General features: G+C 37.2%; 1 protein-coding gene and 1 pseudogene across 1 annotated transcript in view; one reads left to right on the top strand and one right to left on the bottom strand.

The window, feature by feature from the left end:
- Nucleotides 1–24,949, top strand: part of SYCP1 (synaptonemal complex protein 1) — a 152,924-nt gene that overhangs the window by 104,411 nt on the left and 23,564 nt on the right. The window contains exons 23-27 of the mRNA XM_006865869.1: nucleotides 752–868; nucleotides 1,787–1,897; nucleotides 4,170–4,262; nucleotides 4,699–4,773; nucleotides 19,736–19,795. Coding sequence (XP_006865931.1) covers nucleotides 752–868; nucleotides 1,787–1,897; nucleotides 4,170–4,262; nucleotides 4,699–4,773; nucleotides 19,736–19,795 — 456 coding nt within the window. The remainder of the gene's footprint in view (nucleotides 1–751; nucleotides 869–1,786; nucleotides 1,898–4,169; nucleotides 4,263–4,698; nucleotides 4,774–19,735; nucleotides 19,796–24,949) is intronic.
- Nucleotides 8,026–9,576, bottom strand: LOC102832760 (annotated as a pseudogene).

Raw genomic sequence — 24,949 nt, 5'->3', positions numbered from 1 at the left:
AATCCAGTGTCACACCAGGAGTCCAGTACAAAAACATATTTTATGGGAGAAGATAGATTTTGAGAGTAATAAAATACACTTCACCATATGAGAAACATAAAGAAAATGATCCAACCACAATTTCCATTAAAATTTTTTTCTAAGATTCATTGAAACTGGATGACCCCACAGCCTCCCAAACCATTGCTCTGAGAATATCTTTAAACCTTATTAAACCTGAAACTATCACCCAAAGTGATAAACCAAACAATAGTTTAGCGTAATTGGAAAAGAATGTCCACCTTGAGCATTGTGTTCTTTTCAATAATTATATATATGAAATCAAATTGAAAAGAGCAACTCTAAAAGATAGAAGAGAAACTTAGGGGTTGATAAGTTAGTATATATTGAAGATGATGAAACCTTTCTGAAAAGGATAACAAAAAGTTGGCTCAGCCTGAAGAATGTAACCAGTAGAAATTGTGAATTGATGTATTTATTTCTGTGTGTATCTTCACTCGAAATAAAATAATTTTTATTAAATCTAAAGGCTAGACTATGATAAAACAGCATGATAAAACTGTTTAGTGCATTCAGTATCTCAATTAAGGTTTTCATTAGCAAAAGCTATAGTACTTAGGAGGTAGTTTCAAAACTAATATAAAATAATATGGAAAAGAAGGATAAAAGACTCACAAAATTACAAAATGAACATGCAGTGTTTCCAATACATAATATTTACTAATGTTCATGTTATTTTCTTTATTTGAAGGTCAGTAAATTAGAGTTAGAACTAGAATGTGCCAAACAAAAATTTGAAGAAATGACTGTTAGCTATCAAAAAGAAATTGAAGCTAAAAAGACATCACAAGAAAATCTTTTGGGAGAGGTAGGAGAAAACATAAATATATTTGAAAATTTGTAATGCCAAACCTCTGTATTTATTAATTAGCACTTAAAGAGAAAAGCAAAATTCTTAATTTTGAAATTACTATTTTAAAAAATTTAATAAATGTGTAAGACCAAAAAACCTACTGCTTTCAAGTTGATTCCAACTCTCGGTGACCTTGTAGAATTGCCTCATAGGGTTCCTAGGCTATAAATTTTTATGGAAGCAGACTGCCACATCTTTCTCCTTAGGAAAGGGAGACCCTTTCGAACTGTTGACCTTTTGACTAGAAGTCAAGCTCTTAACACTGTGCCACCAGGGCTACTTAATAAATGTATGCCAGGGACAACTATTCATTTCTATTCCAAGTAAAAATATCACTGTTCTAATTATTTAAGTTTTGCGTTGTTGTTGTTAAATGCCATCAAGTCGGTTGTGACCCATAGTGAACCTGTAGAGGGTTTCCAAGGAGCAGTTGGTGAGCTTGAACTGCTGACATTGCAGTTCAAATGGCTTTGCCATTTGGCACATTAACCCACAGCACCACAGCATATACTTATTTGAAAAGATCAAATGATCATCACAGTGTTATGCTGTCATCTCACTCAATATTGTTGTTGTTGTTAAGTGACATTAAGTAGTTTCTGACTCACATTGACCCTGTATAGGGTTTCTGAGGAGTGGCTGGTGGGTTTGAACTACCTACCTTGCAATTTGAAGTCCAATGCTTATCTTACAGTGCCACACACTTGATAGGATGCCCTAAGAGAAACCAAAACAGTGATGCATTTTCTAATTGGTTCCTCTAATTTTCTGGTGTTTGATTTCTACATTTTATATAAGTAGAACATGCTCTCTACATTTAAATTAAATTGGTTGTTTTCTGCATTAATTTAAAGAATATTTGTTATTTGATAGGTTGAGAAAGCAAAAATAACAGCTGATGAAGCAGTAAAATTACAGAAAGAAATTGATATCCGATGTCAACATAAAATAGCTGAAATGGTAGCACTTATGGAAAAACACAAGGTAATTTTTATATAATGCAGCTTTGTCTTTGAGCTATATTTCTGCTAAAAACATTGTGAAATCAAGATTACATTCTGATTTGCAAGAGAAAGTGTAACAGCAACTATTTATAACTGGAATATCCTTGATTTTTCATTTCTCCAAGTTCCAGTTTTAACCAGACAAAAATGAACTTTGGCTATCACTTCCTTGGGGAACTCTTCTTTTATCATTTCTGATGGGTGAAAGTAATCATTTTTTTCCGGTTTCTTCTAATAGTTTTATAACACTTTCTGCTTTTATATTTACTTAACTACATATCCCAGATATGTATTTATTTAATATTTGCATTCCCCTACATGTGTTCAACATACTAGATGAAATCAATTAATTTTTTTAAAGAATAGAGGAGAAACATAAGTTTATTATTTTTGTGGGTGTCCTCTAGTTCTAAAAATTATTTTTAAGTAATGATTCTGTTAGAGGTTTAAGATTTATTCTCTTTAAGATTTGGACTTAAAATACTTACTGATGATGTATTGGTTGCATCTCAATGTAAAGAAAACAAAAATCTTCACCACTGGACCAATAAACAACATCCATATAAATGAAGAAAAGATTGAAGTTGTCAAAGACTTCATTTTGCTTGTATCAACCATCAGCACTCATGGAAGCAGCAGTCAAGAAATTAAACAATGTATTGCATTGGGCAGATCTGCTGCACAAGACCTCTTTAAAGTGTTGAAGAGAAAAGATGTCAGTTTGAGGACTAAAGTGTGCCTGACCCAAGCCATGGTATTTTCAATTATCTCATATGCATGCTCCACCACTCGTCTGTTAGTTTGTCATACTGTGGTGGCTAGTGAGTTGCTGTGATTCTGAATGAAGAATTGATGCTTTTGAGTTGTGGTGCTGGAGGAGAATATTGAAAGTGCCATGGGCTGCCAAAAGAACCAATAGATTTGTTTTGGAAGAAATGCAGACAAAATGCTCCTTAGAGGCCAAGATGGCCAGACCTCGTCTCTCATACTTCAGACATATTGTCAGGAGTAACCAGTCTCTGGAGAAGCATATCATGTTTGGTATGGTGGAGGGTCAGAGAAAAAGAGGAAGACCCCCAAATGAGATGGATTGGCTAAGTGGCAGCATCGATGGACTCAAGCGTGGCAACAGTAGTGAGGTTGGCCCAGGATCGGGCAGTGTTTCGTTCTGCTGTGTGTAATGCCGCTATGAGTCAGTACTGACTCGATGGCACCTAACAACAACAACAACAACAACAACAACAACAACAACATATGCATGCTAAAGTTGGATAGTGAATAAGGAAGATGGTAGATGAATTGATGCATTTGAGTTATGGTGTTGGAGTACCATGTACTGCCAAAAGAACAAATAGATCTGTGTTGGAAGAAGTACAGCCAGAGTGCTCCTTGAAAGCCAGGATGGCCAGTCTTTGTCTCTCATATATTGGACATATTGTCAGGAGGGACCAGTCACTGGAGAAAAGGATATCATGTTTGATAAAGTGGAGGGTGGGAGGAAAAGAGGAAGAGCCCCAATGAGATGAATTGGCACAGAGGCAACATCATTGGGCTCAAACGTAGCAATGATTGTGAGGTTGGCCCAGGACTGGGCAGTGTTTCTTTTTGTGGTGCATAGGGTTGCTATGAGTTGGTACCAACTCAATGGCACCTAACAACAACAAAGATTTGGGGAGATATTGGGTTATACTGACCTATTCATCTTTACAACTTTTTCTTGAATATGGCTTTACTATGAGGTAACCAATGAGGATTAAGAAAAATACTGTAAGTAGCATTGAAAACTCATAGATCTAGACAGATTTGGTATATTTCAGTCCAGTATACTTTTTATCCTTGTTGATAATAAAAATTGCCCAGCTTTGACTAGTAGCAGCCTTTTCCAGGTTGACCCTTGCAATCTCTGATTACTTTCTCTTATGATGAGATATTCTAGGTTCACCTGTATTTCCTGCTCCAGATCTGGAACTGAACATTGCTGTAAAAACTCTTGATCCTGCTAGCCTATTTTAAAAATGGTTAAACTGAAGGTTCCCAACTAATATGAATTATTTCTAATTAATAATTTCATAATAAATGCTTAGGTTTGACTAAAAAAATACAATAGAGAATTATATATTTAAAAGATAAATATGCTTAAAGAATTCATAAATATATTTCTATCTAAATATTAAATGTACTGGAATATACCACTCCTATTAATATATATTTGTGTTTTAATATAACCAAAATATTTTCTGTGTTTAATATAGCACCAATATGATAAAATTGTTGAAGAAAGAGACTCAGAATTAGGATTTTATAAAAGCAAAGAACAAGAACAGTCATCAGTCAAAGCATTTTTGGTGAGATATATAACGAAGTGCAGTAAAAGTCAATTTTCATGCTAGTGGTAAAGAAAAATATTAAGTAAGATCACAATGTTTTATCTATATATTAGCATAGAATCTTAGCTTGGAAAGGGATCATATGGAGTTAAATGTATTTCCAATAGAGTTTTGAAATTTTATTTTTGAAAATTTTCATAATGTTACTATGACTAGTGGTAAAGAAAAACATTAAATAAAGCCATAAGTTTTGAGCTATATAGAATCATAGAGTCTTAGCTTTGAAAAGGATCACATGGAGATTCTAGTTAAGTGGTTTTCCAATGTATTTTTGAAAAATTTCAAATGAATTGTTATAAACTCTGGTTTAACTAGTTTGGAAGTTTGCTTGACATTTTCATTGTCTTAAAAATAGATGGAAGCAGTTATAAACTTCATATTTCTTTTCCTTTAGGAGATTGAACTATCTAACCTCAAAAATGAACTTTCATCCATTAAGAAGCAACTTGAAATAGAAAGAGAAGAAAAAGTAGGTTTTGTGGCCTTTTAGATAAAGTAATTAATTGTGAGGTTTAAGTGCAACTATGTATTCTCATTAAAATGTCATGTTAGAAAATAATAAGATAGTTTGGGGTTGTTAAGGAAGAGAAAATACAATTTTTTTTTCCATTAGTTTTTTTTTAACCTCCACCAAGTGTTTAGCACATTCCCTGGTTTAAATGTTAACCACTTATCAACATAGAAGCACTTTTAAATATAGGAGGTATCTTAGTTACTTAGTGCTGTTGCTGTAATTGAAATTTGACAAATAGATGACTTTTGTTGTTGTTGTTGTTGTTAAGTGCCATCGAGTCGGGTCCGACCCATAGCGACCCTGTACAGGGTTTCCGAGGGTGTAAATCTTTACGGGAGTAGAAAGCCTCATCTTTCTCCCGCGGAGCCGCTGGTAGTTTCGAACCGTTGACCTTAAGGTTCGCAGCCCGATTCGTAACCACTGCGCTTTAAACCGCACATTTTTCTCTGGTAGTTTAGGAGGCTAGAAGTTCAAATTCCGAGTGCCAGCTCAATGGGAAGGCTTTCTCTGTCAGCTGCCATTTCAGCATCTGTAGGCCCAGGATTCCTTGGAGATTTCTTAGTGTCTTGACATCAATCTTCCCCTGGATTTAGGAGCTTCACAGTGCAGAGACCCTAGCTCCAAAGGACACATTCCACTCCTGGCTCTTCTTTCTTAATAGTAGTAGTAGGTCCCCCTTTCTCTGTTCACTTTTTGCTACTTTTATCTTTTTTAGATAAAAGATGTTGTAGGCCACATCCCTGAGGAAACTTAATTTAATTTGATTTCTTGACTTTGAGTTTGATGCTTCACTGTGAATACTGTGGAGCCAAGCAAAATGAAGTCTTTAATAGCTTCAATTTTTTTTTTCTTCTTTTATCATGATGCTATTTATTTGTCCAACTCTGAGGATTTTGGTTTTCTGTCCTAAAGTCCTTTATCAGAAAATCTTTTAAGTCACCTTTGCTTCTAGCATATAAGGTTGTGTTGTCTGCAAATCACAGGTTGTTAATGTGTCTTCCTACAATCCTGATACCATGTTCTTCTTCATGGAATCCATTTTTCTCAGATTATCTGCTCACCATAGAGATTGAGTAAGTATGGTTAAAGGATACAACCCTACCACACACTTTTCCTGATTTTAAACCATTCAATGTTCCCTTGTGTTCTATTCAAACAACTGCTTCTTGGTTTATATGCAGGTTCCTCATGAGCACAATTAAGTGTTCTGGAATACCTATACTTCTTAGTATTATCCATAGTTTGTTATGACTCACACAGTTGAAAGTCTTTGCATAGTCAATAAAGTAAACATTTTTATTACTCTCTGCTTTTAGAAAGGATCCACATGACATAAGCAGTGATAGGCCTAGTTCCACATCCTCTTCTGAATCTGGCTTGAATTTTTGGCAGCTCCTTGTGCTGAACTGCTGTAACAGTTTTAGAATTATCTTCAGCAAAATATTACTTGCATGTGATATATTAATGATGTTGTTCGATTATTTTTGAATTCTGTGAGTCACCTTTCTTTGGAATGGGCACAAATATGGATCTTTTCCAATTGATTGGCTAGGTAGCTATCTTTCAAATTTATTGGCATAGACTACTAGTGAGTGCCTCTGGGACTGCATCACTTTGTTGAACGATTTCAGTCTGTATTCCATCAATTCCTGGATCCTTGTTTTTAGCCAATGCTTTCAGTGCAGCTTGAACTTTTTCCTTGGATACTATTGGTTCTTGATTATATGCCACCTCTTGAAATGTTTGAACACTGACCAGTTCTTTTTGGTACAGGACTCTGTGTATTACATCTTCTTTTGATGTTTCCTGCATCATACATATTTTGCATGTCTAGTCCTAGGTAAAATGCCCATTCTTCATCAAGGTCAAAGTGTTGAAGGGCTGCTTTTGGCTGGGCTTTCACCTTGTTCTTGCCATGCTCACCTGTGCTGTCACTCTGTAGGTACTGATAGGTTTGGCTGTTGTTGTTGTTAAGTGCTGTCGAGTCAGTTCCGACCTGTAGCGACCCTGTATAGATAGGGTTTCCAAGGAGCAGCTGGTGAGCTTGAATCAGGAACCTTGCAGTTTGAACAGATTTTGCAGTTCAGTGCATTAACCCATAGCGTCACAGCAGGACTCCAGCTTTGGCTAGGTATGTTCATTACTATTATTTTCTCTACTCTGCACAAATATGCTAATTAAGGTTGGACCATAGGCTTTGGTATCTAGTCTTGACTGAGGCAGATGAATGACCACCAGCTATTTAGTTGTTGCCATTTGTATTCCAAGGAGTATGAACACAGACTTTCAGAATCCCTTCACAATCAAGATGTCAGCTATCTGAAAGCATTCCCCAGCTCTGAGAGGCATCTGGAGACAGCATGAATTTGTGACTACTGCTGTCCTTGAGGTTGGCCATTTGAGACATAAGACTAGAATTTTCAATGAGGATCCAGAACTCAGATCACCTTTTCTTTTCTTGGGTTACTAAGGGATCATGTTGATGTTAGGGATATAAAAGAGCTGCTTCCATTGCCTGTAAGACCAGCCTTCGTGGTGAGCCACAGCTACCACTAACGTTCCACATAGAATCCACAGTACTTGCTCAAGCACAAGCAAAGGACCCACAATAATCACATGTGTATACCTGCTGAGGAAAGAGTGTGTATCTAGTGCACCTGCTGAGGAGAGAGCAGGCCATGGCCCTGAGACATAGAAGTCCCAGCTTGGCACCTTGGTCCTGACTTCTCAAAGCCCTTCCTGCTGTGATCACAGGAGAGAAGGGCTTCAGGAGAGAGAGACTTCAGGGGAGCTGTATCTCTCCAGGGTCAGAACAGCAGCCCATAGCTTCCCTATTCTGTCTCACCCCACACTCCAGACATGTGCTGGGTGGGGCCTCTCTCTCCAGGTCCCCTTTTACTCCATTTCTTTTATTTCCACAAGGGCTCCAGGTAGGCCTGTATACTAGTAACCGGAAAAGCACCAGGGGCCACGGGGAAGCCCAGGGCCAGTGATAAGCCACAGCAGCTTGATCTGCAAAATGTTTGCCAGGGGAAACACTGGCAAAAAAAAAAAGATGGAATTTTCAAAAGGTACATTTTTATGTATTCATGCCCAATCTTGAAAAGTTTGTGTAAATAATTTTTTTCTACCTTCCCCCATTATTTGCACAATTTTTGGGGGGTCAAGTCCAAATGTAATTGAAATGTGGTTGGTAGCGTATTCTATTCATGTCTTCGTCTCTGGTGACTGTGGGTCTGTGCCAGGAAAGCACTTTCTCCCGTGTGGGGAGTGCCCAGAGGGAACACTAGTCCCAGGGGATCTTCTCATTGGCAGTTTTCTCAGTCCATCCAAGTCATTCATGTCCAGTCTTTCTATCTTCTTATTAAAATGCTTCTGGATCCTGTTGAGGATGTTCATGCTGTGCTTGCTGTCTGTCATGTTCATGGCCAGGCCCCTTTTGCCAAAGTGGCCGGTGTGCCCAATCTGGTGCAGGTAAGTCTCATTGTCTGGCTTCCTATCCTTGTCCATGGGAAAGGTCAAAGTTGATGAAGACAGACACTTGTTCCACATTGATACCGCGGGCACATACATTGGTGGTCACCAGAATCTACTCTTTGCCCTTTTGGAAGAGCTCAATCACTGCAGCTGTCTGCTCCACCACCATTTCACCAATCAGCAGAGCCACCTGATGGCTTTCTTTGGAGAGCTTTGCTGCCAGCCAGCTGGCTGTCTTAACGTGTATGGCAGAAGATCATAGCGTGAGCAATAGTGATGGTCCTGTAGAGGTTACACAAGGCCTGAAACTTCTTGTCTCTGTTAGTGCACAGGATATAATATTGCTTGATCATGTCCAAGGTCTCCTCCTTGCACTTCAGTTTGATAATGTTTGGGTCTGGTACCAGTTTCTGGGCAAACTTCCACACAAAGTCTTCGAAGATGACAGAGAAGAGCAGCATATGGCAGTTCCTGGGCAGCATCCTCTGGAGAGGGTGCTCTGATCTTGGTGGTCCTGAGTAGCTATCATCATGTCGGTCTCATCCAGAACCTTGATCTTCTTGGTGTTGATGAACTTAAGCCTGGAGCACAAGTCCAGCATGGTTCCAGGGGTGCCAATGATAATCTGTTCACCGATTTTGTGACCTCTTTCTAATTTATTGCCTTGAACAGCATAGGCTAGTTTCAGTTCAGGGTAAAATTTGCCTATCTGCTCAATCACTTTCCCATTTGAAGGGCGAGTTCATATGTTGGGGAGAGGTACAAACACTGGGGATATCTGTTTGTGGGTTCTACTTGGCTGGCTGAGCATGGCCAACACAAAAGCAACTGTTTTCCCAGTACATGACTGAGACTGGGCAATCAAGTTCTGTGGGAGTTCAGCAAGCATCAGCGGCAGTGCATTCTCTTGTATCTTGGAGGGGTGGTTGAAGCTTATGGTGCAGACTCCCTGGAGAAGCTGTGGTTTCAGTGGAGTTCTTTGAAAGACTTCACAGAGTAGAGAGGAGAGTTTAGATCCTGCTGCAGGACTTCCTCCTTGTTGTGTTATCTACAAGGTTGCTTCTGATCAGCTTGTTGAGTAAGGACTGGGAAGTTCTGTCTTCTTTCTTCTTCATCTGTCTTCTCTGTATTAGCATTGGTCTCGACAGTAACACTATTGACATCTGGTTTAATTTTCTCTTCCTTGAGATGCAAGTTGCTCAAGTCACCCACAGGTAGGGTGAGGGGAAACAGCCCCAGAGTGTGGTCTTGGATGCAGCCCCTGCCATCACCCCTCAGCATTGCACTTACCCTCTTTGGTTTTATTTTTAATTTCTCTAATTATTAGTGATGTTGATAATTTTTCTATGTGCTAATTGCTAATTTGTATATCTTCTTTGGAAAAAAAAATTGTTCAAGTCCTTTGACCATTTAAAAATTGGGTGGTTAGTCTTTTTGCTGTTGACTTTTAATACTTACTTATATATTATGGATATTAAACTCTGATCTGATATATTAGGGTGCTTAAAAAGTTGTGGAAACTTCCCCTCATCTTTTAATCCCATTTTTCCATGAACTTTTGTAAACCCCCTCTTATAGTTTTCAAATATTTTCTCCCATTCTGTAAGCTGTATTTTCACTTTTTTGATAATGTCCCTTTATTTTTCTCTTGTTTGTATCTCAGAATCATTTGCCTGTAAGAGATCCCTAAAGCTTTACTGCTGTTTCTGTATAAGAGTTTTCATAGATTTAGCACTTAATATTTAGGTCATGGATCCATTTAGAATTATTTTTTGTACATGGTATGAGGTATAGGTCCAACTTAAATATATATTTTTTTCTATGTGGAAATCCAGTTGTCAAGAACCATTTTTGAAGATACTATTCTTTCCCTATTATTTGGCACTGTTACTGCGAATCAATTTTTCATGGATGTTTGGTTCTCGATTCTCAATTCTAGTCCATTGGTCTATATATGTGTCCTTATACCGGTACCATATTGTTTGGATCACTGTAGTTTTGTAATGTATTTTGAAACTAGGAAATGTGAGTTCTCTTAACTTGTTTATTTTAAGATTTTGTTTTTGGTGTATTTGGGGCCTTTTCAAATTCATATGAATTTAAAAATATATATATTTTTACTGTGAATTGGGTGATGATTTTCAGAGCCAGTCAGTTTTCCATTCACCATTTCATATACAGTTTGTTTCATGTCATTAATTGCAAGCTTCACAATGTGACATCATTTATCTCATTTCCCCTTGTGTTTTCCTTTTTCTTTCTTCCTTCTTTTTTAACCCTTCTGAACTTTGTCCTTGGGTAAATGCTACCCTTTTGATCTTAAATGGTTGATTTTTCTAAGGAATGCACACCCCCTAGTGCTATTATTCATCTGATTACCCAGTTGTTGTTAAGTGCTGTAGAGTCGGTTCCGACCCATAGCGACCCTGTATAGGGTTTCCAAGGAGAAGCTGGTGAGCTTGAACCACCAACCTTGCAGTTCAAATGACTTTGCAGTCTGACGCATTAGCCCACAACGCCACACCAGGACTCCGAATAACCAATAGGACCTACCTATTGTTTGGCTGGAAACTGATTCATCGGGATGAGCCTAGCTCCAGACCTGAAGGGTGATTAAGGACCAAAGTCTCTGAGGTTTCAAGAGTCTCCATCCAACCAATAACCTTGGTCTTTAAAAAAACAACTTTTTTTATAATTTTGAGTTTTGTTCCACATTTTCTTTTGACTCAATCCAGGACCTTAGAGCAATTGGTAGTAGTAGCTGAGCACCATCTAACTCATCTGGCCTTAGGATCATAGAGACTGATGTTTCATTGGACTGCTTGCTTACATGTTTTGTCAGTTTTCTTCACTCTTCTTTGCTCCAGATGGGAAAAGACCAATAACTGCACTTAGCTGGCTTCTCATGAAAATTTTTTTTTTCCTTTTTAAAAACAGAAGTTTTTATTGTGAATTGAGTGAAAGTTTACAGGGTAGATCATCAGTTTTACATTCAATATATCCTACACTTTGTTTCATTACAGTGATTATAATCCCCTCTATATAGCATCTAATAATAGTATGTCTCTCTATTCACTTTAGCTCTTTTTTTTTTTTTTTTTTAAATTTAAACACTCAGGCATATATAATAATTTACACCACCAAAGGGCACATTCTGCAAGTCTGTCTCCTGGCTGCCATCTCTTAATCCCTCTCTACCCATAAATAGAGAGTCTTCAGCTACTCCCTCTCCATGTCCCCCTCTCTGCCTCCATCTCTGGTGTTGCTGATTCTCTAGATAAGGTCTCCCATTCCAATTGTGCTCTTCTCCCTTGATGGTCCTAGGGTCCTCTGTTTCTGGACTGTAAGATTAACTACTCCCCTGTTTTTGTTACAAAACTTCTACCCTTACAGTTGTGACAATTGCAATTAGTCATAATAACTTACTCACTTTCGAATCATAAGAATCTTATCCCCATCTCTTTTAACCAGACCCATGTAGACAAGAGGAAAACTATTCAGTGGGAATTCTTTCTTTCCTCACGTACTCTTGAGCTGAAGTCCCTCTTGGAAACCTTGTAAGCCTGTCACTTTGTGCCTTTATAATCACTTGCCTTTGCTTATTCTTGTAGCAGCCAATCGTACTGCCATTTTTGTTTTGGGCTTTTCCTGATGATCTTTCTTTGAAGATCCATCTTCTGTTGACTCCCTTTTCATTTTTTGGCAAAAACTTTTGTTGCACATAAGTGTCTAATTTTTAGAATGCCCTAGTCATCTATTTTGTCTTCTAGTGATTGTGTGCTTTTAGTAATGTTTGATAGTGTGTTTATACCATGCATTAGAGCCTCTAAATTTATCCCTATTTTTCATTAATAATCTTTATAGGTTTTACATTTAGATCTTTAATCCATGTTGAGTTTATTTTTGTATATGGTATGAGAGCTTGATCCTGCTCCATTCTTCTGCAAATGGATTTCCAGTTTTGCAGCACCATTTGTTGAAGAGACTATCTCTTCCTCATTTAATATGTTTTGGCCCTTTGTCAAAGATCAGTTGACTGTATGTGGATAGATGTACTTCTGAGTTCTCAATTCTGTTTTATTGACTATGCATCTTTCATTGTACCATAACCAGACTATTTTAACCACTGTGTCTGTGCAATAAATTTTAAGATCATGGCGTGAGAGGTCTCTGACTTCATTGTTCTTGTAAAGCAGTGCTTTGTTTATTCGAGGTCTCTTTCCTTTCCATATGAAGTTAATGATCAGTTTTTCCTTGTCTTTATAAAATGATGTTGGAATCTGGATTGGGATTTCATTAGCTTGCTTTCGGTAATGTTGGACATTTTCACAATGTTAAGTCTTCCTATCCATGAGCATGGTATATTCTTCAATTTTTGCACGTTTCTTTTGGTTTCTTGTAATAGTGTTTTGTAATTTTCTTTGTATAAGTCTTTTGTTTATTTGGTTAGATTTATTCCTAAGTGTTTAATGTTTTGTTGTTGTTGTTGTTGTTGTGTGCCGTGGAGTTGGTTCTGACTCATAGCGACCCTAAACAGGGTTTCCGAGGCTATAAATCTTTATGGGAGCAGAAAGCCTCATCTTTCTCCTGCGGAACAGCTGGTAGTTTTGTGTGGCTTTTGTAAATGGCATTGTTTTCCTTATTTCTTTTTCCTTGAACAGTTGTTCTGGCTATGATTTCTAATATAGTTTGGATACCAGAGTTGAAAGCAGACATTCTTGTCTTGTTCCAGATCTTAGGCAGAAGGTTTTCAGTTTTCACCTGTGAGTATGAGGTTTGCTTTGAGTTTTTCATAAATCCCCTTTACAGTGTTGAGAGATTTGCCTTCTATTCCTAGTTTGCTAAGTACTTTTATCATGAGAAAAATGTTTAATTTTAATAACTTTCTCTTTGCCAACTGAAATGATTATGTTTTCCCCTTTATTATATGAATGTGCTATAATTATATTGATTGTATATCTTACATTAAGTCACCATTGCATTCTTGGGATAAATCGCACTTGTCATGATATAGAACCCCTTTAATAAGGTTATAGGTTAAGTTTGCTGGTATTTTGTTGAAGATTTTTATATCAATATTTATTTATAAGATGCAGTTTTCATTTCTTTTGATGCCTTTATATGGCTTTGGTATCAGGGTAATTGTAGTCTCTTAGAATGTGTTATGAAGTGTTCCCTCCCAAATTTAAAAAGAAGAGCCCATATTAGTAACCTTACTTTACGCCTTGAGAAACTCAAAATGAGTAAACTAAATCCAAAACAACCAAAAGGAAGAAAATAATGAATATTAAAGTATAAATAAACAAAATAGAGAATATAAAAACAAGAGAGAATCAACAAAATTGACAAACACTTAGCTAGACTGACAAAGAGAAGACACTACTAACTAAAATAAAAAATGAAATTGGCAACATTACTACCAAGCTTAAAAAAATAAAAAAGGATTATAAGAATACTATCAACAATTGTATGCCTCAAAGTTGATAACATAGATGAAATGGATAAATTCCTAGAAACATATAAGATGCTTAAATTGACATAAAATGGAAAAGAAAATTTTAACAGACTTGTGACAAGATAATATTTAAAATAACAATTAAAATCTTCTTAAATAGAAACTCCAGGACCAGATGGCTTCACCTGGGGTGTTTTTGTTGTTGTTATGTGCTGTCAAATTGGTTGTAACTCATAGTGACTCTGTGCACAAGAGAACAAAACACTGCCTGGTCCTGTGCCATCCTCACATTTGCTGTTATATTTGAGCCAATTGTTGCTGCCGTTGTGCCAGTCCCTCTCATTGGGGGTCTTCCTGTATTTATGACAATCCTCCACTTTACCAAGTATGATGTTCTTCACCAGGAACTAGTCTAACCTAATAATATGCCAAAAGTATCAGAGACGAAGTCTCACCATCCTGGCTACCATGGGGCATTTTGGCTGTACTCCTGCCAATACAAATTTGTTTGTTCTTCTGGCAATCCATGGTACTTTCAATATTCTTCTCCAACACCACAACTCAAATACATCAGTTCTCCTATGGTCTTCCTTATTCATTGTCCAACTTTCACATGTATATGAGACTACGGAAAATACTATGGCTTGGATTAAACAACCCTAGTCCTTCAAATTGCTATCTTTGCTTGTGAACATTTTAATGCAGCCTTGTGCAACAGATTTCCCCAGTGTAAAATGTTGTTTGATTTCTTGACTGCTTCTTCCATGAGTGGTGATGTGAATTTAAGTGAAGTGAAGTCTTTGACAACTTCAATCTTTTGTCCATTTATCATGATGTTGTCTATTGGTCCCGTTGTGAGGATTTTTGTTTTCTTTACATTGAATTGCAATCCATACTATAGTCTTTGATATTTATCCATAAGAACTTTAAGTCCTCTTCACTTTCAGCAAGTAATGTTGTATCATCTGCATATTACAAGTTGTAAATGAGTCTTCATCTAATTCTGATTCCACATTTTCCTTTTTACATTATAGCTTTTTGGATTAGTTGGTCAGCATACAGACTGAAAAGTATGGAAAAGGAAACAACCCTGGTGCACACCTTTCCTGATTTGAAACCATTCCATATCCCCTTTTTATGTTAGAATGACTGCCTCTTGGTTCCCAATAAGTACAATGAAGTATTCTGGAATACCTTGGAATTCTTCACAATGTTAGCCAAAGCTTATCCTGATCCACAGTCAAAATGTTTTGCATAGTCAACAAAGCACAGGTAAACATCTTTCTGGTATTCTCTGGCTTTCAGTCAAGATCCATTTGACATCAGCAATTATATCCCTCATTCCATGTCTTCTTTTGAATCTGGCCTGAACCTCTGAAAGTTCTTAGTCAATATACTGTTGTAGCCATTTTTAAATTATCTTGAGCAAAATTTTACTTGCATGTGATACTAATTATATTGTTGCATGATTTCCATAATCTGTTGGGTCACCTTTCTTTGTAATTGGCACAAATATGAATCTCTTCCAATTGATTGGCCAGGTAGCTGTCTTTCAAATTTCTTGGCATACATGAGTAATCACCTCCATTGCTGCATCAGTTTGTTGAAAGATTTCAATTTGTTTTGTGCTGATGCCTTCAGTGCAGCTTGGACTTCTTTCCACACTATCAGTTCTTGATTATATGCTGTCTCTTGAAATGGTTGAACATCAACTATATCTTTTTGGTTAAGTGACTATATTCTTTCCATCATCTATTGATGCTTTCTGCATCATTCAGTATTTCGCCCTTAGAATCCTTAAATATTTCAAGTCAAAGCTTGTGTTTTTTCTTTAGTTCTTTCAGTTTGAGAAGTGCTGAGCAAAGTTCTTCCCTTTGGTTTTCTAACCCCAGGTCTTTGCACATTTCATTATAATACTTGATTTTGTCTTCTCCAGCTACCCTTTGAAATTTTCTGTTCGGCTCTTTGACTTCTTTATTTCTTTCATTTGCTTTAACATCTCTATCCTGGAGAGCAAGTTTTAGAGTCTCTCCTGATAACCATTTTTGTTTTTTCTTTCTCTACTGTTCTTTTAAAGGAGCTCTGGTAGTGTATGGTTACAAATCGTGCTGTGAACCTCAGGGTCAGCAGTTTGAAACTACCAACTGTTCCGTGGGAGAAAGAGAAGGCTTTCTGCTCCCATAAAGATTTATAGCCTCGGAAACCCTGTACAGGGTCACTATGAGTCAGGATCGACTCCATGGCATATACAACAACAACAACAACTGTTCTTTTAATAACCCTTGCTTTCTGTATGATATTCTTAATGCCATCTCACAGCTCTTCTGGTCTTTGGTCTTTAGTGTGTAATGTATCAAATTTGTTCTTCAGATGGATCTGTAAATTAGGTGGAATATGTTCAAGATCATATTTTGGCTCGTGAGAAATTATTTGAATTTTCTTCAGGTTCAGCTTCAGCTTCCAAAGGAGCAACTGATGGACTGTTTCACTATTGGCCCCTGACCTTGTTTTGGCTGATGATACTGAGCTTTTGCACTGTCTCTTCTCACAGGTGTAGTAAATTTGATTCCTGTGAATTACATCTGGTGAGGTCCATGTGTATAGTCACCATTTTGTACTGCTTAAAAAGGGTATTTTCAATGAAGAATTCACGGATCTTGCAAAATTCTGTCATGCAATCTCCAGTAACATATTTGTCACCATGGCCACATTTTCCAACTACTGACCCTTCCTCTTTGTTTCCAATCTTTTCATTCAAATCACCAGTGATTATCAGTGCATCTTGACTGTATGTTTGATTAATTTCAGACTGAAGAGATTGGTAGACTCTTCAATTTCATCATCACTGGCTTTAGTAGTTTGTGTGTAAATTTGAATAATAGTGGTATTAACTGGTATATGGATATTTTCCTGTCACAGACAGTGCTGATCTTGAAATGATCCTTTTTACAATGAAAATGCCATTCCTTTTGAATTTGTCATTCCTGGAATAGTAAACCATATATATGATTGTCAGATTCAGATTGACCAGTGTCAGTCTATTTCTGCTCACAAATACCTGTGATAGAAATAATACTGTGGTGCTTAGGATAAGCACTGGATTAGTAACCACAAGGTTGGCAGTTCAAACTAACCAGCTGCTACTTGGAAAACCCTATATAGGTTTGCTATGAGTTGCAACCTACTCAACAGCACTTAACAACAACAACAATAATGTCTACTATATTGATCTTTAGGCATTCCTATATCATTTTTGAGGACTTTCAATTTTTCTAGATTCATACTTCATACATTCCATGTTCCAAACAAAAACAGATGTTTACACCTGTTTCTCCTCATTTTCAGTTGTGCCCCATCACCGAGTGAAGGTCTGAAAGGTTTAGTCCATTTGCATTATCATGGCCTACTCTGCTCTGACCATCCCTTCCTTGTCTATCAGTTTGTCATACTGTGTGACTTGTGTGTTTTTGTGATTCTGGAAACTCTGCCACTGGTATATTAAATACCAGAAGGGTCACACATGGTGGACAGGATTCAGCTGAGCTTCTAGACTAAGACAGACTAGGAAGACGCAGAGGTGAACTACTTCTGACTGTTTAGCCACTGAAAAGCTTATGCATAGCAGTGGAACATTGTAGTGATGGAAGATGAGCCCCTCAGATTGGAAGGCACTCAAAATATCACTGAGGAAAAGCTGCTTCCTAAAAGTAGAGTTGATAATGACTTTACTGGGGTACTCTTCCAAATATTTAAAGAATCATTAGCACCAATTTTTCTCAAACTCTCCCAAAATACAGGTATTTGTGTATATATCAGAACAGACTCTAGTAAGATCTTTGTTGTTGTTGTTAGGTGCCATTGAGTCAGTACCAACTCATAGTGACCCTATGCAAAACAGAAGGAAACACTGCTACGCTTGAGCCCATTTATGCTGCCATTTTCCAAGTCCATCTCATTAGGAGTTTTCCTCTTTTTATTTGACCCTCCACCATACCAAACATGATATCCTTTTCCAGCGACTGGTCCCTTCTGACAATATGTCTGAAGTATGAGAGATAAAGTTTGGCCATCTTGGCCTCCAAGGAGCACTGTGGCTGCACTTCTTCCAACACAGATCTGTTTGTTCTTTTGGCAGCCCAGACAAGCAAAAGTCAGAGTTGTTGAAGTAGTGCAGTTGCTTTCACTCTCCTATAACTCTAGAATGCAGATATGTATTTTAGCTGTAAAGGAGTCAGTGCAATATTGTTTAGAGAATATACTTTAAATTAGAAAGAGCACTCCAGCCTCTTAGAGTAGACCTCCACTATATAGCTGAATGTCAGCCATTGTTGGATGATAGTATTCATAATAACAGCAGTGAATATTGTCACGTCAGCTTATCACCTGCTTCTTTTAAGGTGAAATGAGTTCTCAGTCAGAAGCAACACTGTGGGAGAGATACCATGGTGTATATAAAGCATTTAGTGTGAATAGATTTTCAGAGTATTTAATATAAATAGATATTGGCTTGGACAAGAAACATTTCTTTAAAATTCTGCACACAGAGAGGCTTTCCCTTCTCTAAAACTGTTAAGGATCTCTGGGGTTAAAATGCAATCACTGGGTGATTAAGGTACTTGGCTGCTAATTGAAAATGATTAAAGCATTAGCTGCTAATTGAAAAGTTGTAGGTTTGAATCCACCTAGAGGCACCTTCGGAGAAAAACTTGGCCATCTACTTCAGAAATATCAGCTATTGAAAACCTTATGGAGCACAGTTCTTCTCTGATACACATGGAGTTGCTACGGAGTCAGAATCATTTGGATGGCAAATGGTTTATTATGGGATATAACAATTCTGTTTCATAGAGTACTGTCATATTATAGGCATACTGTCTATTTATCTCTATAAGCCAGGCTTCAGATATTTTCCCCCCCAACTCAGTAAGCTAGAAATTTTGCATCCTAGATTTTATACTTCACACTTTGCCCAGAACTCTCCTAATTTTTACCTTGATTATTCTGTATACACACTGTGCTCTCTAGCAAAAGTGGTGTGTTATTTCCTATTTTATACTTTTGTGTATTTGTTAATGTGATTATCTTTGCTTCTCAGATTTTTCTTTACTCTTATCCCTGTTGCTATTGATGTTAAGTTGATTCCAACTCATAGCAACCCTGTATAGGGTTTCCGGCTGGTGAGTTTGAACCTTTGTCCTTGTGGTTCAAACCAACGTTGAGTGCTTGTCCTACAGTGCCACACTTTTATCCCTAGTGCCTAGTAACATAGAGTTTTATGCATTGGACTGCTAACTGCAAGGTCAGCAGTTTAAATCTCACAGCCACTCTGTAGGAGGAAGATGAGGTTTTCTCTTCCCATAAAGAATTACAGCCTCAGAAACCCTACACAGGGTCGCTATGAGTTGGAACCAACTCAACGGCACCCAACTACTACCACTGCCACCATCCTGTTTATTTCATATGAATTCCTTATTTAATGGACCATAATATTTTGGCCTTCTTTGTAACTCTTCACAGAAAATTGTTTACTTACTGTGTTTCTTACTCCATAATTGGATACATCCACTTCTTTTTACAAATCAGTAAGTTGAGATTCATAATTTTAAGAGACTTATCCAAAATTCTACAGATAAATACTTGAGAAAGATCAGAATAAGAATAATAAGAAAGATAATAGAAACCAAAATATGCTTTGGTAGAAAGGAAATAATTTTTTATTTTTTATTTTCATTAGTTTGTAAGATTTAGTGGTCAGTCTTGTTTAAATATTCTTGGAGTCCTGGAGTGGCACCATACTGTAAGCATTGAGCTTCTAACCACAGGTCAGTGGTTCAAACCAACTAGTCTCTCCTGGAAACCCTAAGAGTTGGAACTGACTTTATGCCACTTAACAATAAATAAAAACAGGAAAGATTACCATTTTGATAATGTGATTCATTTGTGATAATAATAGTGATTATATGTGCTTTTTTGTGTTTTTAATAGGAAGAATTTAAGAGAAAGGTAAAAGAAAACACAGTTATTCTCAAAGACAAAAAAGACATGGTAAGAGTTGATAAAATTTTCATAGTTTCCTTTATAACACTTTTTTAGCATCAAAATAAGTTTTACTAATGAGTGAGAACTTTATAGATATTTCTCACAATTTTATTTCCTAAATTATTACTTGCCATTTATTAATGAAAAAATATTAGCTAAACATTTAAAGCATTTGTTATTTGGAAACTTGAAGTAAAGATATTAGTCTCTTTTTCTAATCTGATTATAAGTGTTATAAATTTGTTAGATACATCTTTGGTTAGGTATGTCTGTGTTTCCTGAGAAACTTCTAATATTAGAGGCAAATTTTTAAATAAAAAATCTTAGTACTTAGATTATAACTAATGTTGAGTTTCAAAAGGACCTGATAAACTGCATATCTTCCTCACTTAGTTATGAACCAATTGAGGTAGTCAAAGGAGGTGCAAAATGGTATCTTTATAATGAAGTTTATATTTCCAGCAAGAGAATTCACTAATCCTAAAATGGCAAATTAAGCAGGTTTATTTACTCTTTCCGTATTTGTGCCCATTCCAAAGAGAGGTGACCCAATAGAATGCATAAATCATTGGGCAATATCATTAATATTGCATGCAAGTAAAATTTTGCTAATGATAATTTAAAAATGGCTGCAGTGGTACATTGACAGGGAGCTGCTACAGTTCATGCTGGATTCAGAACAGAATGTGGAACGAGGGATATCATTGCTGACATCAGATGGATCTTGGCTAAAAGCATAGAACACCAAAATTTACTTGTTTACTTGTGCTTTATTGACTGTGTAAAGGCCTTTGAATGTGTGGATCATGATAAGCTGTGGACAACATTGCAGAGAATGAGAATTTCAGAGCAGTTAACTGTGCTCATGAATGAACTCTGTTAGCATAGTGGTTACGAACTGGGCTTGTAACCTCAAGGTTGGCAGTTTGAAATTACCAGCAGTTCCACAGGAGAAAGATGAGGCTTTCTGTTCCTGTAAAGATTTGCAGCCTCAGAAACCCTGTGCAGGGTCACTGTGAGTTGGAACCGACTTCACGGTACTTAACAACAACAATTGTGCTCCTGAGGAACCTGTACATATACCAAAAGGTAGTTGTTTGAACAGAATAAGGAAGCACTGAATGGCTTAAAATTAGGAAAGGTATGCACCAGAGTTGTATTCTTTCACCATACTTATTCAACCTATATGCTGAGCAAATGATCTGAGAAGTTGAATTATATGAAGAATGTGGCATCAGAGTTGGAGGAAGACTCATTAGCAACCTGTGTATGCAGATGATACAATCTTGCTTTCTGAAAGGGAAGAGGACTTAAAAACACTTACTGATGAAGATCAAAGACTACAACTTTTGGTATGGGTTACACCACAGTGTAAATAAAACAAAAATCCTTGCTACGGAACCAATAAATAATATAAAGATAAAATTAGAGAAAAGATTGAAGTTGTCAAAGACTTCATTTTGTTGGGATCAACCATCAACACTCATGGAAGCAGCAGTCAAGAAATCAATCATCATTGCATTAAACAAATCTGCTGTACAAGACCTTTTTACAATGTTGAAGAACAAAGATGTCAGCTTGAGGACTATGGTGCACCAGACCCAAGTCATAGTATTTTCAGTAACCTCAGTTGCATGTGAAAGTTGGACAATTAATAAGGAAGACCTTATGGTAGAATTGATGTATTTGAGTTACGGTATTGGAGGAGAATATTAAAAGTACTGGACCACCAAAAGAACAAACAAATCTGTTTTCGAAGAAGTACAGCTAGAATGCTTCTTGGAAGCGAGGATGGCCAAACTTCATCTCCCATACTTTGGACATATTATCAGGAAGAACCAGTCCCTGGAAAAGGACATAATGCTTGGTAAAGTGGAGAGTCAGCAAAAAAGAAGAAACTCCCCAAAGAGATAGATTGGCACAGTGGCAGCAGCAGTGGACTCAAGTGTAGCTATCATTGTGAGGTTGACATAGGACCGGACAGTGTTCTGTTGTGCTTAAAGTTTCTATGCATAAAATCTGTATCAACTTGATGATACCTAACAACAACAGCCTACTCTGTCACAGGCAGAATAGGACTGGGACAGGTCTACCTGCTTGATGACCTTTTATAAAACTTTTGGGTTAATGTGCTGGATTGCAAAGTCAATTTGAACCACAGGGTCGGTGGTTCAAGTTCACCAGCAGTTCCTTGGAAACCCTTTACAGTGTTGCTATGAATTGGAACTTACTTGCTGGCACACAACAACAATGGCATGATAACATAGTCCACAAAGATAATGTTCTACATCCTAATTTGCTGAGAAGCAACCTGGGGTCTTAAAAGCTGTGGGCAGCCATCTAAGGTGCAACTATCTGAGTAAAGAAGAGTGATGAACGTTGAAGACACATGTAAACAATCTAATAAACTAACAGACCATGTGACCATTAGTTTCCTGTACCCTGTGACAGGAAGAATTATGTGGTATCTGGCTATACTACCAACTGCTTTCAAAGTGATCACATTAGGAGGTACTGCATAGAGAGGGAGAAAATGTGGAACAAAACTCAAAATGTTAAAAAGACAAGGCTTACTGGTTGAATGTAGACTGGTGGAACCCTGAGACTATAGCCCTTAATTACCTGTCAGATCTGGAACTGAACTCATCCACCGGACTCAATTTTCAGCCAAATGATAAATAAGTTTGTAAGGGGAATAATAACAACAGTAGTAAGGGACATACACCTTAGAACAATCAACCATTTGAGATCAAAAGCAGCATTTACCCAAGGACATAGTCTTTCCCTTTTGAGGAAACAAGAAGGAATGGAAGCAGAAGATAGGGAGTAAGTGGAATAAGTGATGTTATATTGAGAGGATTGCAATTAGTGAGATGAAACAAAATGTGTATGAATTGTTGAATGTAAAAATGATGATGTACTTTGTAGACCTTCACCCAATTCACAATAAATATTTTTAAAAATGAAACCAAACAAACCTGTGACTTTGTCTGATTCCAAAGAGTAAAAATAGGGAAGAGGCTATACTATACATGCCCAGTTTCTCTGTCCAATTCATTTATTACATTATGTTATTCATTTGTAAGATTTAGTGGTCAATTTTGTTTTGTTTAATTCTTGAAAGAAAACAGAGAAGTTAGAAATGTTACTCTAATAATGCTTTTCTGTACATGGAAGAAAATACCAGGTATGGTAAAAGAGAATATCTCTCAGTACCTACCCATTTGGTAGTATATGAATGTTACAAACAATTTTGACTGCTTTTAGTTAAAATGATAAAGAACAAGATGGCAGATCAGGTAGACGTGCAGTGAGGAGCTCTGTCAGCAACATCACAGAATACCAGACCAAGCAGGCTCAGGGAATGGTGCTAGAACTCTGAACCACATGTAAAGGAATCCTTAGAAGCTTGGAAGACTTACAGCTAGGGGAATTCATAGCAGAATCAAAAAATCCATTGCTTTCTAATTCAAAATGCTCAGTGGCTCTCGAAACCATCATCTTGGGAGAGACCAAGTGGGGGAAGGATCAGAACAGCCACAGACACCTGACAGAACCTCGGAGATACAGGTGTGGACATTCTTTTTGTTGTTGTTGTTGTTATCTGTTTATTGGTCTCTCGCTGTCTGTGCACTTCCATTCTGGTGACTAGAGGGGATGTCTGAGCAAATGGACAACCCCACTCCCCAACCCCCGGAGGATTCTACTATGCATGTGCACAGATCTCCTTGAAATTTAAAGTCACAATTTCCACTTAAAACCAAACAACCACCACTCATCTATCATTTTGTCGTACTATGGTGGCTTGTGAGTTGCTGTGATTCTGAAAGCTATGCCACTGGTGTTTTAAATACCAGCAGGGTCACCCATGGTGGACAGGTTTCAGATGAGCTTCCAGACAAAGACAGACTAGGAAGAAAGAGTGACAAACTACTTCCTAATATTTAATCACTGAAAACCTTATAAATATCAGAGAAACACTGTCAGATATAGTGCTGGAAAATGAGCCCCTCAGGTTAGAAGGCACTCAAAATATGACTGGGGAAGAGCTGCCTCCTCAAAGTAGAGTTGACCATGATGACATGAATGGAATAAAGCCAGTAGGAGAAAAGCCTGTGGGACCTTTATTTGCTGATGGTGCACAACTCAAAATGAAGAGAAACATGTGTGAACATCCATTGAAAATCAGAACATGGAATGTACGAAGTATAAATCTGGGAAAATTGGAAACTGGAAAAAATGAAATGGAATACATAAACATCAATATCTTAAGCATTAGTGAGCTGAAATGGACTGGTATTGGCCATTCTGAATCTGACAATCACATGGTTTACTATGCTGGGAATGACAAATTGAAGAGAAATGGTGTTGCATTCATTGATATAAAGAACATATCCAGAGTGGTCATGAGATACAACACTGTGATAGGATAATAGCTATGCACCTACAGGGAAGCCCGGTTAATATCACTATTATTCAAATTTATGCACTAACCACTAAAGCCAGTGAGGATGAAATAGAAGAATTTTACCAACTTCTTTAATCTGAAAGCGATCAAACATGCAATCAAGATGAATTGCTCATTCCTGGTGATTGGGATGCAGAGGATGGGAGCAAAGAGGAAGGATCAGTAGTTGGAAAATATGGCCTTGGTGATAAAAATGTTGCTGGAGAACGCATGATAGAATTTTGTAAAACCAATGCTTTGTTCATTTTAAATACCTTCTTTAGACAGCATAAGAGCTAACTATACACATGGACCTCACCAGATGGAATACATAGAAATCAAATTGACTACATCTGCGGAAAGAGACAATGGAAAAGCTCCATATCGTCAGTGAAAACAAGGCTAAGGGCAGACTGTGGAACAGCTTCATATGCAAATTCAAACTGAAGCTGAAGAAAATGAAAACAAGTCCATGAGAACCAAAATATGACCTTCAGTATATCCACCTGAATTTAGACATCATCTGAAGAACAGATTTGATACATTAAGCACAAAATACCGAAGACCAGAAGAGTTGTGGGATGACATCAAGAACATCAGACATGAAGAAAGCAAAAAGTCATTGAGAAGACAAGAAAAAAGGAAAAGGTCAAAATGGATGTCAGAAGAGACACTGAAACTTGCTCTCCAGCATAGAGATGCTAAAGCAAATG

Source organism: Chrysochloris asiatica, unplaced genomic scaffold (assembly GCF_000296735.1).
Source record: "Chrysochloris asiatica unplaced genomic scaffold, ChrAsi1.0 scaffold00085, whole genome shotgun sequence".
Lineage (NCBI taxonomy): Eukaryota > Metazoa > Chordata > Mammalia > Afrosoricida > Chrysochloridae > Chrysochloris > Chrysochloris asiatica.
Note: the sequence above shows the minus strand (reverse complement) of the source record. Positions and strands in the feature narration are given on the sequence as shown.